Source organism: Rhinolophus sinicus, linkage group LG04 (genome assembly GCF_036562045.2).
Source record: "Rhinolophus sinicus isolate RSC01 linkage group LG04, ASM3656204v1, whole genome shotgun sequence".
Taxonomy (NCBI): Eukaryota; Metazoa; Chordata; class Mammalia; order Chiroptera; family Rhinolophidae; genus Rhinolophus; species Rhinolophus sinicus.
In genome coordinates, this window is record NC_133754.1 from 181613835 (window position 1) to 181630712 (window position 16878).

The following is a 16878-nucleotide window of genomic DNA, read 5'->3' on the forward strand; positions in this document are numbered from 1 at the left end:
GGAAGCGCTGGCGCCGAGGGGGCGGGACTGGGAAGCGCTTCCGGGGGCGGGGGGTGAGGGCTGGGGCGGCAGCCGGAGCGGCGGGGACGGGCCTGGCGCCGGCGGCGGCGGCGGCGGCGGAGGGAGCGCCGCGGGCAGGCGATGTGAGCGCGGCGCTCGCGGCAGGTGAGGAGCGCCGGCCAGGGGCGGCGAGCGGCGGGCGAGGCGCGGGCGGAGCCGTCGAGGCCGGAGACAGCCCCCGGCCGCTGTCCGGCTGCCTCTGGGCGCGGTGGGGCGGCAGCCTCCGCGCCTGGTCAGTCCGACGGGCCGGCCGGCTGCGCGGGCTGGAGCTGAGGCCGGGCGGGGTCGGGAGGCCCAGGGCACCTGCTCGGTGCAGGCGTGCGCCCCCGAGGGGCCAACCGTGCTCGGCCCGGAGTCCGGGTGCCGCTGGCAGGGCTGAGTGTCGCGCTCGGCCAGCTGCCCCGAGCGCTCCAGCCTCTGTCTCGGGCGTCTGGGGATCCCCTGCTTCCGGGCCCTTCGCCCCTGGGCGCCCTCCCCCTTTGTATGGGAGGCCGGATGGTTGAAACCCCTGGATAACAGGGCCGACCGGCGGGGTTGGCCCTGCTGGTGGCTGCAACCGAGACCCTGCCCCACGCCACCGCCTTTTTTTCAGGTAAACAGGCGGCGGCGCGTCGTGCTTGGCCCTAGACGTCTCCATGGTCACTCTCGTCCTCAGTAGGTCCTGCCATTCCGCAGGGCTGGGCTGGCGGGGGGTAACAGTGTCCTTCTAGGCTAGACGGCTGTGCTTTCAGGACGGCACTAGTCTGGGAGTGTCAGTCCTGAGGCTTTCAGCACGCCGCTTCCACGCTGGGCCTCAGTTTCCCCATCTGATAAGTCAGGAGTTTAGAATCTCTCTCTAAAGACCCTTGCTTACTCTACCATTCTGTGTATGTCTGAAGTTGGAAGGGCTGTCCCTGATTCAAGCTATTGGGCAGTTTCACTGAAGACTTTTTGCAAATATGGACTTTTTGGTCACTTAATACACTTGGTTTCAGACAGGCTTTAAAATGATTCCAAGAAGCGTTTCTAAAGGTTACGTTAATCATAGTCCATCTCTTGCTTTTGTTCCTAATAGTAGTCAATCACATCCCACTGAGTTTTTGCGTGCAAATTTTTGTTGTTGTTTATATTTGCCCATTTTCTCTTTGTTCCCTAGTCCAGGCCCTCTTTGCTTCACATCTGGATTATTGCAACAGCTTCTTAGCTGGTCTCTGACTTTAGAAGTTCTCCCTACACCTCCCCCATCCTTCCTTTATGCTAATGCCAAACTTAATATAGGAAGTCAAAAAAAGAGTGGAGTGTTTGCTTGCTTATTAAATGTCAAGATGCTGTTCCATGTAGTAGAAGACACACGGCCCCCGAGCAGCTTTACACCAGTTGCTGAGACTTTACCTGTGAAAAGGTAATTGATTAGGCAAGGCTGTGTGCTGTAGAATTAAGAGGAAGGAGAGATGGAGGTCGTTATAGGACAAGTGGTCAGGGGAGGCTTCGTGGGGGGGGTGAGGGTTGAGCTGGCTGTTGAAGGATGAGTCTGATTCAGATAGGAAAAGAGCAGTCATGCCCAGTGATCTTATGGAGTTTGTGAGTAGACCAGTCTCCATGTAGAGAAGGGTTCATAGAAGGAAGGGAATAGGAGGAAAGATGGGTTGGGCTAGTTCCTGAAAGAACTCGAATACTAGGCCAAAGTTGAAACTATTCTAAAGGCAGTGGTGAGGGCAGGAGACTGGGGGTGGCTCATGATCATTTGCAGGAGGAAAGGGAGAGCTTAGAGGCCAGATCAGCCAAGAGGCCGTGGCATTTATACCACTCTGCAAAGCTGAGTCGTGGCCTGTCGCCTGCCACGGTATGTCCAGCCATTGCCCACCCTGTCGTTCCAAGGCTCTCTTTGGTTCGGCCCCTCCTCACCTGCCTGAGCCTTTTTCCCTGCCTCTCCATCTCCCAGTCTCTTCCCTTCGGAAGCTAGTTTATGACTGCCCCTAGGGCTTTGCTTCTGTTATTTCCCCTTCTTAAGTGCTGGCCTTTTTCTCCTCAGTGTAAATTCTCCATTTCACTTCCTTCAAGACCCTGCTGAAGATATACTTCCTCCAGAGGGTGTTCCCTGACTGCCCTACCCACATGCCTTTGCGGCACTCGGAATCTAAAGCACAGGATTTAACATTGGTTCCTTGGTTATTGAACTGTTCTTGTCCCAACTGGAGTGGGAGTTTTGGGGGGGCACTGTGTCTTAATACAGCTCTCTGAGCCCTTGTAGTATCTAATACTATACCTGGACTTTTATAATAGGCTTTCAAATACTTCTTGATTTTTGTTAATCAATTTTTAACAATTTTTTTAAAAATTTGCCCCCCCTTAAAAGAGATTCTGTTATTACCAGTTTTCTCTGTCATATATCATTTATGTCTAATACTGCCATTCAAAGTGGATATTTTCAGTTTTCATTCTTTAGGGTGCCAATAACGTAAAATGAGTCCTTGAAACATTAAAATGTTTACTCTTGATTATGGGAAAAGAAAAAAATTCAAGTAATTCTGCGGTTGGAGGCTGTGGGAGAAGAAAGCCCATCAGCTTTGGAATCCGACAGGCCTGGGTTTGAATTCCATCAAGCCTACTTACTAGCTGTGTGAACTTGGGCAATTTATATGCCTCTGAGCCTGTTTTCTCATCTGTAGTGTGGGGATAAAACCCACTTCATAGGGTCGCTGTGAATTTTAAAGTGAAAAAAGTATATGAAGGAGGTAGCAAAATTTGCAGCACCTAGTAACTGCTTAATACATTTTTATCATCGTCATCATCATTATTATTGATATTAGGTGTAAATATATTAAGGTGGAGAAATGATAGGCTGCGGAACCTCAGTGTATCTACTGAGTTGTGGGTTTCTGCATGTCTCTCGATCCCGCTTCTACCTTCCAGCTGAAGCTCTTATCAGAAATGCCAGTATGGTGGATCTAGAATGCCATCATTATGTCTTATTCCCATTAATTTTCATGTTACTTTAGTTTAAATTCTGCTTAGTATTTTTCAAACTTATTAATTGTGTCCATTTAATGTTTTGTAGCTGACAAACTGCTGACTTTAGCTTTAGTGAAGGTCATCAACTGAATGCAGTTGAATTTCTAATGGTTATTTTCTGGTTAATGATGGCCTGGAAAAACCTCATGGAAGAAAGCAATTCAAGGTGAGCTTTTCTAATCCTTTTGTCATAAGAGGTGGAACTTAATGTATTTTCCAGGTCCAGTGTCCCCTGAAGTGCCAGCAGTAAACAATAAAAGCAGCCCTCCTTGACATTTTTGAGTTCTTTGTCTGAAGAAAACTTGTTCTTTCATCAGAAGCACATCTTTCTAATTCGTGATTCGAATTCAAAGCATCTATTCGCCCATTTCATAGGTAGAAGTAAAAAGAACGGACATTATGCAGAGAAACAGTCACAAACTACTCAAAGTACCAGCAGATAGATTGTCTCCCCTTAATCATCACTGTGTTGGTATAATGATGCATCCTTAAATGAGACTTCTCTTTCCAAGTTCATCAGTAAGAGTCTGGCACCAATAAAAACCCTGCATCTCACCCATGTGCCTGGATTAAAATCTTATTCTTACAGGAGATAAGAATTCCGGCTCTGGAGACAGACAAATCTAGGTTCAAATCCCGACTCAGCCTGTCTTAGAGACCTTGGGAAAGGTTCTTAGCCTCTCTGAGTTTGTTTCGTCATCTGTAGAATGGGGACAGGTGCGATATCTATCTCATCATGCTGTGGGGAACATTCAGTGAGCAGGTAAAGCGCTTACTTAGCATACAGTACACAGCGGTTCAGTAACTTGGTTTTTGACATTGCCAGTAAAGCTGAAGAGGCCGTTCCTATCCTGCTAGGAAAGCTCAGAAGAAGCTTCTAATGTTTGCAGTGACTGAAAGACAAACCCTGCTGTCAAACCAAACCACACTCTCAGGATGAGTGTGTCTGAGCAGACTTGGAGAATGTTAATGCCTTGATAGGAAATCTCACAGTTTGGATAAAAATGTTCTTTCAGGCTCACATGAATTAATGCAGTAAGAACTCTAGACTTGTTTTCTTTTAAATTAGGATGAGTGCTTCATGAATATCCATCACGGAATGCCATTTTATTTATTTTTTTCTTGCCTGGGGTTTCAGCAGCACCAGAATGTTTCTTGCAGCCCTGGCGTTGTTCGGCGGCCGCTTCCTAAAGGATTAAATTGTAATTGGTGACAGCTCAATTTTCATTTTGATCTAGACCCAGGCAGAAATACCTACAAAAGTTATTTTTATATCGTTGTTACTGTCATCCCTGGTGCTTCCATCTGTGGTCTTTTTAATGACTTTGTCTGAGAATGAAAGTTGGGGATCTTCAGGTCTGGGGTGCCTGGGAGGGAATGCCTCGTTGGAGTTGTGTCTCCGGTATCAGCAGGTGACTGAAGCCAGCAGGTGCACGCCTGGCTCTGGGTCCTGAGCATCTTGGTTGAGAATAATGGGTACCTCCCAGTGCCTTAGACAGCTTCCAGATTTGTAACCTCACTTTCCTTTTTTGGAAGAGTCACTGAGTGTTTGGAAACAAAGCGGAGCCAGTAAGAGTGTTGATGGGCTAGAGGGGACTGGACCACCTTGTTAGGTGTTGGGCAGAGATGGTCCCACGCGGTTGGGTCTTCAGCAGGAAGTGTGGAAAGCTGAGGGTGCAGCTATGGTGGCATTCATGGATTTTGAGCCACCAGCTTGCTTGAGGTTGTCAGCTGACCGACGCTGAGCCTCTCTCTGCCAGACACACTTCTGGGCTCTGGGCGCACCGTTCCTGGCCTCAGAGCGCTGACCACCGAGAGTGAGAGCTCAGCAGCACGGGACGCTCAGAACGCAGCCCATCTCTAACCGCGTAGGTTGTGCACTTTTGTTCTGCTTGTCATTACGGGGAACCGGCCCCAGGGCTTTACCCGAGACAGGGGATTTCAAGGCCCATGGGGGTGTTTTGCCCAGATGATATTTAAGTGTCCTTTATTATCTTTAGGTTCGCTTCAAAAATGGGTCAGCAGTATGAGAAGATGTCACTGGTTTTGGTTTTCATTTTACAGTTTCCGTACAGCTTAAAAGACCGCATGATGTGTTCTTTTACTAGTTGTACTAGTCATTGAAACGATGTGTTAAGGAGAGGGTTAAGTGTGGATGTTGCCTTTTTCAGGAGGTACCATGTTACAACACTACTTTTATAGGAGCAAACACCTTTTCTGTAATCAGCTCTCTTTTTTCTGTCTTCTCTGCTGAGCTAACCTCTTCTTACCACATCCATCCTCAGTTGGAACAGCGTTTGGTTACTCCCAAGGGGTAGCTCCAGGTCTGATGTTTCTTGGTAGCTGCAGCCCCATACTTCCCACCGCTTGTTGGACAGCTCTGCCCAGGTGCTCGATGGGTACCCAGAACTCATTTTGTCTGAGGCTGAACAACTTGCGTCCCAGAATGGATAGCGTCCCTCAGTCTCCAAGCCCTGTTCAGGCCTTCTCTGGACCCATGTTCAAATTGGCTGCTGCCAGATTCGGTTTGAGTTTTCTAATCTAGCATTCAAGGTCCTCCACATTCCGACTGTGGTACCCCTCTTTCCCACATCACCCCTTGTACCTGGGCCCTGGCCACCACCGCAGACGCCATACATTTTCACTCTGCTTTCTCTGCTCTTGCCATTCCTTCCATCTGGAGTGTTCTTTCTGTTCCATTTGAAATGCAAAATCCTGTTCAGATATTACTTCCACCATGAAGTTTTTCTTTGTTCTATTTTGATTTTTTAAAATCCCTTTGGTCAAAAGTAATCAGCCTTATCATTGCTCCTCATAGTTCTTTTCTGCCTCCATAATTGCTTGATGGCTGTAATTATCCATTTACAGCCTATCTTTCTCTGGATTCTTTGGTTTAAAAAAATTATGTATTTTTAAATAAAATCCTTAGAAAAAAACGTTTAGCAAGAATAACACAGCTATGTGATTAAAAAAATTCAAAAACACAACCTAAAGTCTGTTTCTCTTCCCTCTCTCCAGTCCTTAATCCCTGTTCCCAGACGTCACCAACATTACTAGTTTCATGCGATTCCTTCCAGAATGGCTACAGCAGCATATACTTATTCTTTTAAGAAAAGTACATGAAGGGAATCACATATATACATATGTGTTGTTTGTATCTTGCTGGTTTGGGCCAAATATTAGACCTCTTTCCTTGTCAAAGCATACAGATCTGTATTATTTTTAATGGATGCATAATGTTTCATTGCTGACGGGGGTTTTTTGGGACTGTCTCCTCTTGTGGATTTTGAGATTGTTTCTCTCTCTCTCTCTTTCTCTCTCTCTCTCTTTCTCTCGCAAGTAAAAGTGCTCAGTGGACGTCCTTGTTACGTATATCCTAACTAACTTTTGCAAGTACTGTGTGTTTGTAGGCTCAATTCCTAGCAGTTAGTTGTGGATCAAATGGTAAATGCCTTTTACATTTTGATCAAATTTACCAGATTATCTCTCAGGATTACACTTGCCAGCCCTTTTAAACAGTACGCAAGTCTGGGTTACAAATGGTGTCTCATTTTCTCTTTGTAATTTGCATGTCTTTAGTCATGAACAAAGCTAAACATCTTTTTATACGTGTTTTTTTTGGTCATTTGTCTTTTCTTTGAACTGTACGTATCCTTTGCCCCTTCTTCTGGAATATTTTCTGTGTCACCTCAATCTGTTTGAGTAATGATATAAATTAAGGAATTTGGAAAGTAGCCTTTTGTCAAATGTGCACGTACTTTTCCTCACTATGTCGTATATCTTTTGGCTTTTAAAGGGGGGATTATTTTTTTGGCGTAAACTTCTATGTTGTCAAATGTGTTTGTCTTCGCCTTTGGCTTCTGGGATTTATGTGATACTTGGAAAGGCCTTTATATCATTATTATAAAAAAATTCATTCATGCTTTCTTTTAGTTATTTTTTGGTGATAATCAAGTCTTTTCTAAATACTGTCCTAAGAATAAAATGGCACTAAGTGAAAAATAATAGGACCCTCCTTATATTCCCTGGTGCTTTCTCAGAAATTGCTAAACATGCAGCACCTTCGAAAACTCGGAGAGCTGTATTTCCAATAATCGGGTGTTTTATGTTACATGAACCTGTAGTGTTATACATAAGGGCAGTTGTTGCCTTTTTGCCTCTTTTGCTCAAAATTTAGTGGGAGGGGGAGGGTGAAAGGAAGAGCAGAGTATTGATTAACTGGTGTCTGTTCACCGCTTAGGATCAGCGTGTCTGTAAGGTTATGGTCAGCTGGTTTCCCTGTCTTTGCGAAGTGGCTTTCTTATTCTAAAGCTCCTTCAGGTAAAATGCATTTATTCTTAGCGAGCTTTGAAACTTTAGCTTTGAAACTTGGATTACGGGCATCATTCCCCGTTTGTTGCATTTCAGAACAGTCTCTTCAGGGTGTGGTGATCTGTTCTGTAGCTTTTTTTAGGGAGGGATCTTACAAAGATTTCCAGCAGCTTTACTTGTTAAGCCTTGTTGTCATATGGTCTTGCATCAGACCTTAGTTTCCTTTTCAGAACATGCATGCATGTTTCTGTCTAGGCCCCCCTCCTTCACTTTTTACTTCAGGTCTGTGGGAGGCTGGCTGGTACGGTGATTTGCAGGACAGCTCTGCACTGGGGAAACGGCCTCCCGAGGCTCAGTCTGCCTTCACTCCGTGGCGTGTCCATTTTCTTCCCGAACCTGTTCGCCCTCTACTCCTCATGGTTCTGTGTTGGCCCTGGCCTGAGCGGCGTCGCTGCTGGCTGCGGTGCTTGGACCGTCCCCGAGAGCCGCTCACAGTCTGCTCTCGCTTTGTGAACAATCTCAGGGCTGCTTTGAATTCCGTTGAACTTGGGCTGAACCTGTGTCTTCTTGGCAGCATCTGCTGCCTGTGACTTTCACCTTCAGACATTAAAAGAACCAGTTCCTTGAGCCCTAGATCAGTGGTTTCTAATTAGTTGAGGCTTTAGCATATAAAGCTAGCTGTTTACTTAAAGCAGGTAAAATCAGCCAAGCCTGGGGCTCTGCGGGGGTGGGGTGGGGGGTGGATAAAAGCTGTGAATATGGAAGACAGATACTTCAGCTGACGGGCCAGCTGCCTGGGACTTTTTTTCTGAGCCCTTACCTCTACTGGTGATTTTGATCTAGAAAAGAGGGAGATTTTGATCTAGAAAGAGGGTGCTGTAGTAAATTCCTAGAGCTGAAGTTGCTTGGTATGTATTCCTAAAATGCACTCACAGGAAGCAGCAGGAGCCTGGGCAGCAATGGGATTTGTCACCTGTCCTTGTCCAGTTTCCTGGCTGCCACCCTCAGGCAGGAATGTAACCTGCCTTTTCCTCAGCCCTTCCTGCCTCCCTCTGCTGGTCCTCCCTTCCCCCTGGGCCAGATTAAACCAGGATGAGGGCTTATTGCTTAGAAGGTCTAGATGGGCAGCCTTTGGATCAGTCCTGGGAAAGGTAGCCTCTGAGAGCCTCAGTTTCCTCATTGCTAACGTAGTGCCTTCTGGGGGAAGGCTGAGAGGATTTAGGCAGCGAGGTGCAGAAGGCCTTGAGCCGTCCCCAGCCTGGTTCAGGCAGGCAGTGAATGTTGCTTGTTGATGATGGTGATGGACTTTCCCAAGTGGGGTCCTGTGGGAGGTGCCACTGATCCCCTCTTACAGTTGCTGAGGCCAGTGTGGAAGTGGCCCACCTGGAAGTGGACACAGGTTTGGACTGCCTGCCTCAGAGTGGGCCTTCCCAGAACCCACTGTTGAGACCAGTGGTGGCAGAGTCTCATCAGCTGACCATGGCAGAGGCTGTGAAAGCTGCTTTTAGGCGTGGGAAAGTATCCTCAAATTAAAGTAATTGGAAGAGCAGGAGGTTTGGCCATTGGTTGAATGAGACCTACGAAGAGGTAGAGAGGCTGACAAGTTGGAACTTCCCAACGGGGCATTTCAGCTATGTCCTCTCCATGTATGTTTTTTAAAAGAAGTATTTCACATTCTTATCCAAAGTACAGCTTTTACAAACAAACACAAAATAAGTATTGTTAAAATATGTATTAATGGTATTGAAGAAAAATAGCTTCTATGTGCTTTTTTTAAAATTAAAATATAGCGATATAAATGTCTAATTTGGGGATGGTTTTTTGCTTCATACAATATGACAGAAAGACCAGTGACTAATTTGCTTAATTAAAGCTACTGATTCTGATGTATTTAGTGAGTGGAATAATCAAATTCACTATTGTTTTCTCAAGCAGCTGCAAACTTAGTCTAAATGAAAAGCTAATATAAATCACTTCTCTGCATTATCAAAAGTGAATCCCACTCCCATATCTCTCTGAGTTGGAAGGCATCTGTATTAAGCTTGTATCAAACTGCAAGACTGGGACTCTTTCTTGTTCATTTTTGAATTCCCTTTGGTTGTGTGCATGCAGAAGATTGAAATCGAATGAGTATGTCCTATAAATGTAGAAAAATAATTCAAATTCCCAGTTAGTATGCCATTTAGTGATTGCAGTGAAATCTAATATGGATTTGCAGCATGTGTGACAAAAGGCTAATTTCCTTAATTTGCAAAGAGTTCTGACAGTTCAATAAAAAAGGCAAATATGGGCAAAGGATATGAATAGGCAATTCAAAGACAGACAGATTACCATTAAGCATGATAAAAGATGATCAGCCTCATTTATAATTATGTTAATGCACATCAGAACAATGAGATACCGTTTGTTTTTTTTTAACCTATCCGTTTGGCAAAAGTGAGAAAGTTTAATACCCATTGTTGGCAGTTATGGGGGGAACGGGCAGTTCCCATGTGCTGTTTGTGGAAAGATAGTTGCTGCCCCCTTTTGGGATGTCATTTGGCATTATTGATCAAAATGGAAAACTAACCCAAAACTTCCTCTGCTAGGAAGAAATACTATGACTATTTAAGTTATTTCCTGCTCTGGTATCAGGTGGGGACTGGTTAAGTGCAGTGTGATGCACAGAGTAGTGTGAAGTCGGGAGTGGTGATGAAGTAGTGAGTTTGTGCTGCTGTGGGAGGATTGTAAGGTGTAGTAAGTACATTTTAAAAAGCAGAGTACAGAACAGTTTACGCTAATAGATGCTTACAGTTTTCTCTGAAAGAGCACCCCAAAACTCTTACCAGTGATTATCTTTGGGAAGAGGAACTGGGAAAGCGTTTTGCTACTCATTATATATTTTTCTGTACTGTGGTTTGAAGTTCGACCACATGCATATAGTTTATTTTAGAGATAAATTAAACATTGATGTAACTTAGGTGTAGGCCCTCTGACATTCCATGCAGGGGAGCAGTCAAGACCTACAAGAAACCAATGAGTAGCCCATGCTGGGGAACTGCTGCTACAGAGTGGAGGGTCGTACTTGAACTTGATGTCTCTGTAAGAGGGTGTGACTTCCTCTGCCTTGGGACCACTGGACCTGATAAATCAGGTCACTGGGTGTAGGTAGCACTTGTGGTTTAATTATGTCTTTTACTCCTCTTAGCCTGGACTTAAATTCCCTGCAAATTCCCTGCATGTCAGTCTTTTGGAAGCTCTTACTCAAGAGTGTTTCTTGTTAACAGCTTTAGGCAGGAGTCTTTGAATCTCATTGTCACCACCAAAAGGAAGTGTGAAGTGAAGGAGAGGAGAATGAAGCACTTCCTTTCTCATTTTGCAGAAAAATGGAATCCCTCTCAGGTGTTAATCACGATCTCTCTAGCTCTTTAGTGTTTTTCTTTCATGTATAGTTCTCTACTTTTTTTATGAGACGAAGATGAAAAGTCACATACAAGAGGAAGAAGCCTCATTGTGAAACTATTTTCCGTTTTACAGACTCTTTTCAGAAATGCTTTATTATTTTCCCTTTTCTGCTGGTTTTTGTCCAGGACTCTGTACCTTTAAAAAGCCTGAACCCACCTTCCTTTTGCCTTTTAATTCCAAAAGTCACTGTTTGCACACTCTTGTGTCATGGAAATGCCATAATGAATAGGTAACATTTGGACACTTGGCAGCTGCCAGGCAGTATCTGTGTTTCTAGAAGGCAGCACAACCTCTGGAACCAGACTAGGGTCATCTATTAGCTGTGGGACTTTTGGCAAGTGTCTTCATTTCCTATTTCTTCATCTATAAAAATGGGAACAATCATAGCATTTCCCTCGAGGATCAAATTAATTAACATATAAGGTGTTTAGCACAAGGTACGTACTCATTATATGTAAGCTATTATAGCACATTCATTGCATGAATTTCCCTCATTTCATTATTAAGCAGTAGTGTTGGGAAGTAGTTCTTCCAAGACCTTTTCTTGATAAATCAGTTAACTGGCTTGTCCAAGGCCACATAGCTATGTAAGTGTTCTTGTTATTATTTGTATTAGAAAGTGGCAGAGCCAGGGTTCATATCCAACAGGGTTCACATCCAAGTCTAACTTCAAAGCCAGTTCTCTGTGTTACCCCACCCTGCCTCCCTAAAAAGAGTATAATAACTAACCTTGATTTTACCACGTGCCAAGCAGCCACTGCTCAGTGCTTCCTACTTCCATCGTATATTCCTCATAACAACCCATGAGGCAAGGACTAGTATTATTCCTATTTTAAAGATTAAAAAACTGAACTTGGAAAGGTTCTAAAGTACCTTGCCCAAGGTTTTGCAAGTGGAAAACAGGTATCATTTGAACCCAGATCTGACCCCAAATGCATGTTCCTAATGGTTTTAGTGTAATCTTTTCTTACCTTTTAAAAACTGGATGAGATATCTTAAAATTTTTAAAATGTTTCTTGTTTTTAATAAGTAATGCATTCACATAGTTAGAAATTTTAAGAGTCTGAAAAGATTACTGAAAAGATTACTGAAAGCGAATAGGCCTTCCAGCTACCCTGTCCCCCTTGCAAGAAACAGTTGAGGTTGTCTTAGTATATCATTCCAGAAATAGTCGGCGCTTATCCATGGATTTGTGTATTGACACAGCGGTGTGTGTGTTCTCATATCGCTTTATACAGACAGCATACGAGTACGTACTGTCCTGCACCTTACCCTTTCCTTCAGCGGTGTAGCATGGTGATGGTTTCATCTGTGCCAAAGAGCTTCCTCATTTGTTTTTTCTAGCTGTCTAGTAGTCTATAGTGTGGATGGACCATCATTTATTAACCAGTCCCCTCGTGATAGGCATTTAGTTTGTATTGAATCTTTTGTTGTTATTAACAATAAGGTAGTAAATTCCAGGACTGAAATGGCACAGCCCTGGGGGCTGTGCGTTTGTACTGTGGTGGGTATTACTAAATGCCCTCCAAATTATTTGTACCACCTTACACTCTTGCAGTATTTTTTCTATGTATATGTAATGTCTGTATATGCATACATACTTTTAGAAATATCCTACCTTTATTGTTACCTGATTTTTCTTTTTACTAGCTTTAACAGGTATAACTTACATATCATAAAATTCGCCCATCTTAAGTATACAATTCAGTGATTTTTGGTAAATTTCTGAAGTTGTACAACTATCGCCATAATCTAGTTTTAGACCATTTCTATTATCCAGAAAGATCTCTCCTCATTGGCATTTGATCTTTACCTGATTTTTTGCTGTGCTATTAAATATCCATTGCGCAAATATTTATTGTCAGGCAGGAATCTGGCAGATAGTTATTAAAACAGATAAAAATCCCTGCCCTTGTGGGGCTTACAGTTTGTGGAGCTAACTTTGTATTCTTCTGTAACATCACTTTAATAAAGACATAGTATTCAGCATATAGGTGTACTGTATTATAATAATTCCCTTATCGTTGGACATTTAGGTTGTTTCCATCATTTTGCTATTGTAATTGAATGTATTTATGGATAAATTCTGTGCTATATTCATGATTTCTTTTATGATACAGAGTGCTGAAACGAGAGAAGTGTCCATTTTAAAGCTTTTGTTATGTTTGTCTCCCAGGAGAATATGAGAGCAGCCCTCTCCCTATAAGACTGTCAGCCTGGGTTGTGTTTTTAAGTCTTGCCAATTTGAGAAAGAAGAATATGTCTAATGTTAATTTTTATTTCTTTATTGATGAAGTTGTTAAGGATTTTATCTGTGTTTAAAGGCTGTTTTAATTTTTATTTAGCCAAGTATTCATATTCTTTGCCTATTTTTCAGTTATTATATTTGGCTTTTATTGATTGTAAGAGTTTTATACTTCTCTGCCATATAGCCTGTATTTTTCATAATTTGTCCTTTTTGGATATAAGGTATTTTTTATATGCGCAAAAGTTTTTACTTAATAGTTAAGTCTGTGTTTCTTCTTCTGGCATCTGTCATTGTGTGCTTAAAAATGCATTCTCTGGAAGCTATTTTTGGGTATGTTGTGAAGAAGGGATCTAACTTTATTTGTATTATCCAAGCAGCATCTATTTCAAGAATTCTTCCTTTTTCACTGATTGCAAATGGCCCATGAGGCCCATCCTGGTCTGATTTCTTCCTGCCTTGACAGCCCTACGTGGCCTCTGAACCTCTCCCTGCTCCTCGTCCCAATTGTACCACGACACCCCAATATTTCCTGCCTCCCTGACTCAGGCTCTCATCTTTGTACATGGGTTTCCTTCTGTCTGGAAAACTGGAAGATTTCCCTGCAGCAACCACCAGTCCCACCATGTCTGGCTAACCTTTACTCATCCTTCAGGTCTCAATTGAAATATCATTTGTTCAAGTGGCCTTCTCTGACCACTCCCTCATTTTGAAAGATCTCATAGCTTTTATTGCAATTTACAACAGGAGAATTATAGCTCTCCCGGATCCCCAGTTCCTGGCATGTTGAAGACAGTACATACTTACCAAATGAATTATAACCTAATCACTCATTTTGACATCTAGATGTTTGGCTGCATATTTCTTTCTCTAAAGTTTCTTCAGTATTTATTCTTCTAGAGCTGCACTGTCCAATATGGTAGCCACTGGCCAGCCACACGTGGCTGTTGAGCACTTGGAATGTGGTTATTCCAAATTGAGGTGCACTGTGGTGTAACATACACATCAGATTTCAAAGACTTAAATGACTTTTTGATATTAATTGTTGAAATGATAATGTTCTAGATACATTGGATTAATAAAATGTATTAAAATTCATTTTATATTTTTAAACAATGTAACTGCTAGAAAGCACTACACATATGATAGCTTGCATTACATATTGGTTGGACGGCAATGTTCTAGAATAATTTAAAAATCATTTTGTCAGGTTTCTAAGGAAGTACTCCATTGGGCTACATTATGTTTATGAATTAATTTTGAGGGACAGTATCCATCTTGATAGTATGGAATCTTCCTGCCAGAAGCATGATATGTGTCTTCCTTTAGACATGTTTTTGTTCTTATTAAAATCTTACAGTTTTCTTCTTGTAGATTCTATTTTTTGTTTATCCTCTAGGTATTTTATTATTTCTGTTACTATTGTTGGTTGTAACTTGTCATTATCTTACCTAACTGTTTTTTTGTATACAGTACTTTTTGCAACCCTCCAGTTGTTAGATCCTGATTCTAACAGATTTTTTCCAAGTGATTCTCTTGTGTTTTCGATGTAAATAGTCATATCTGCCTTGAATAGTAATTTTGCCTCCTCTTTTCTAATGCTATATGCCCTAATTTTTCTCTTGTTGCTTTGGCTGGAGCTTCCAGAACAATCTTAAGCAAGAGAAGTGATGGGCAGACAACCTTTTGTCCTCCCAGGCACTGACGGGAAGGCCTTCACAAAAGTGTTTACTAGAGTGTGTGCCAGGGAACACTAATTCTTTGGAATATTAATATGGGTACCTTGAGAAAAGAGTTTCACCGTTAAATGAGTTTGCAAACTGCTGAGTTAAATAGAATTCTTGTCTGCAGGACTTTTCAGATGGGTTATTATGCTAATGTGTTTTTTAATCCCTGGGAGATAGGGATATTGAGGCTAGCTCATGGGCGTGTGTTCTACTAAACACAGTGAGGTAAAGGCAGATACGATGTTTCCTTTTTAAGGATGATGTTGCCATTGGTTTGCAGTAGAGGCTGTTATTATATTAAGAAAATATTCCATTCCTAGCTTATTGAATATTTTTTCCTTACTTTGAAAGGGCATTTTAGCTTTCTTTAAGTGCATTTTGGCGTAGTATTGATTTGGCCATATGGTTTTTCTCCTTTAAGTTACTGACTTTGCAAATTATATTGCTATATTTCCTAACATACAGCCATCTTTACATTTGGTCATACTATATTATTATTTTAATAGGTTATATTCTCTAGTATTTCCTTTAGGACTTTAAAATCTGTTTACTGAAGTAAAGTGACAATTTTCCTTTTGCTCTTTGCCACCTGTAGTATCAGCTTTATGCCGTATGAACCAGGATGCTTTAAATGTTTTAACGTGCATCTAGAATAGTATGAAAGGCCTGAAGATCATTTGTGCTTTAGTGTTTCTGTGTCTTTTTTATTTAATTCTGCCAATTTATGTTATCCTAAAAATATGTTCATTCCATACAGATTTCAAATAGATTCCAGTCATAAATCTAGGATAAATAAGGACACAGTATTCCTCTTTAATAAATAACTTCTTTCGACTCAAATGCTGATGTGATAAAAAAAATTCTGGTGTGATCTAGTCACAGCAACCAATTGATACTTTTCTGTAAGAGTCTTAGATTTAGTTGCACATTGTCTTGTCTTGTAATTTAAAATTTTTTTCTCTGTATGAATTACTTTTTTGCTTTCTTTGGGTTTCATTTGTTGTTGTTTTTCTAACCTTGTGAGTGATTTCATTTTTTATTTTTTGTCGTTTCACTGACTTTCCCTCTTAAATTTTGTTGTTCTTGTCTCAAAACCCTCAACATTTCATTATGAAAAATTTCAAACATACAGAAAAGTTGAATTTTACAGTAAACACCTGCATACCCACCGTCTGTCTAGACTCTTCACTTGTTAACATGTACTGTGTTTGCTTTATCACATAATCACACATCTGTCGGTCTCTTCTTTTGGCTGCATTCGCAAGTAAGTTGAAGGCATAAGTAAGCTTCACTCCTAAACCTTTCTTGCTGCAGATTTGATGTGAGTTTCCTTATTTTCGAAGTAGTTTTATTCCTTTTTGATTTTGTCTTTGATTCAGTACCGATTCAAGAGGTTTGCATTTCTATTGATTGGGTTTTAAAACCTAAAATATAATTGCTCGATCTAATTTTATTATGTTTGACCCGAGGAGGCGGCCTGGGCTGTATGTATAGACTGCAGTATTGAGTGAGGCAGTGCTGTGGATTCTAGACAAGAGGCAGCCAGCCTGTACCAGGTGGGCCGGTGTTGTGAGCACTCACGGAGGGAAACGTACGCGTGATGGCCGTCACTCTTATTTTGCTGCTACTGACTCAAAACCCTCGCAGGGACTTCGGTCCCGCCCAACACTTCCACTGAGACATTTGCTACGCAGAGATGAAGGGGGAAAATGTACATGAAGACAACTCAAATTCTTAACTAAGCAGGGTTCAGCTCCACTCATTGCATCCAGTGTGCTGTATGCTTGAAATACACCAGTTGGAAATGTACACATAAGGCAGAACATACTTTGATGAATGTACTCGTTTTTTACTAAGTATGTCAAATCCGCAAAACTGTGAAACGGTAATAGTTTTCCTAAAATGATACCAAATTCTCAATCAGAGTCGAAATAGCCCTACTCTGTGTGTTTTAATTTTGATCAAGATGAAAGTTAGGCAATTAGGGCACTAAGCTAATTGATCATTTGGTTATTTGGCTTTAGATGAATTAACCAAGACATGAAAGACTGAAAATAAGTAAGAGGAAGAATGGTGGTCCAGTAGCCAAAATGGTGGTGG

General features: G+C 42.1%; 2 protein-coding genes across 5 annotated transcripts in view; both read left to right on the top strand.

Moving 5' to 3' along the window:
* The window catches only part of ZBTB34 (zinc finger and BTB domain containing 34), a 37799-nt gene that overhangs the window by 17027 nt on the left and 3894 nt on the right, over positions 1 to 16878 (top strand). Inside the window, exons 1-2 of one of the 4 annotated variants that reach the window (XM_074331051.1) lie at positions 78 to 165; positions 3098 to 3217. The exons of 2 other annotated variants lie outside the window; for them this stretch is intronic. In XM_074331051.1, the coding sequence (XP_074187152.1) occupies positions 3159 to 3217 (59 nt within the window). In that variant the 5' untranslated portion in view covers positions 78 to 165; positions 3098 to 3158. Of the gene's footprint in view, positions 1 to 61; positions 166 to 3097; positions 3218 to 16878 lie in introns of those variants that run through there. One more of the 4 variants, XM_074331052.1, reaches the window with a different exon arrangement.
* RALGPS1 (Ral GEF with PH domain and SH3 binding motif 1) overlaps positions 75 to 16878 on the top strand; it is a 289405-nt gene continuing 272601 nt past the window's right edge. The window contains exon 1 of the mRNA XM_074331041.1: positions 75 to 165. The gene's annotated coding sequence lies outside the window, so the exon portion shown is untranslated. The remainder of the gene's footprint in view (positions 166 to 16878) is intronic.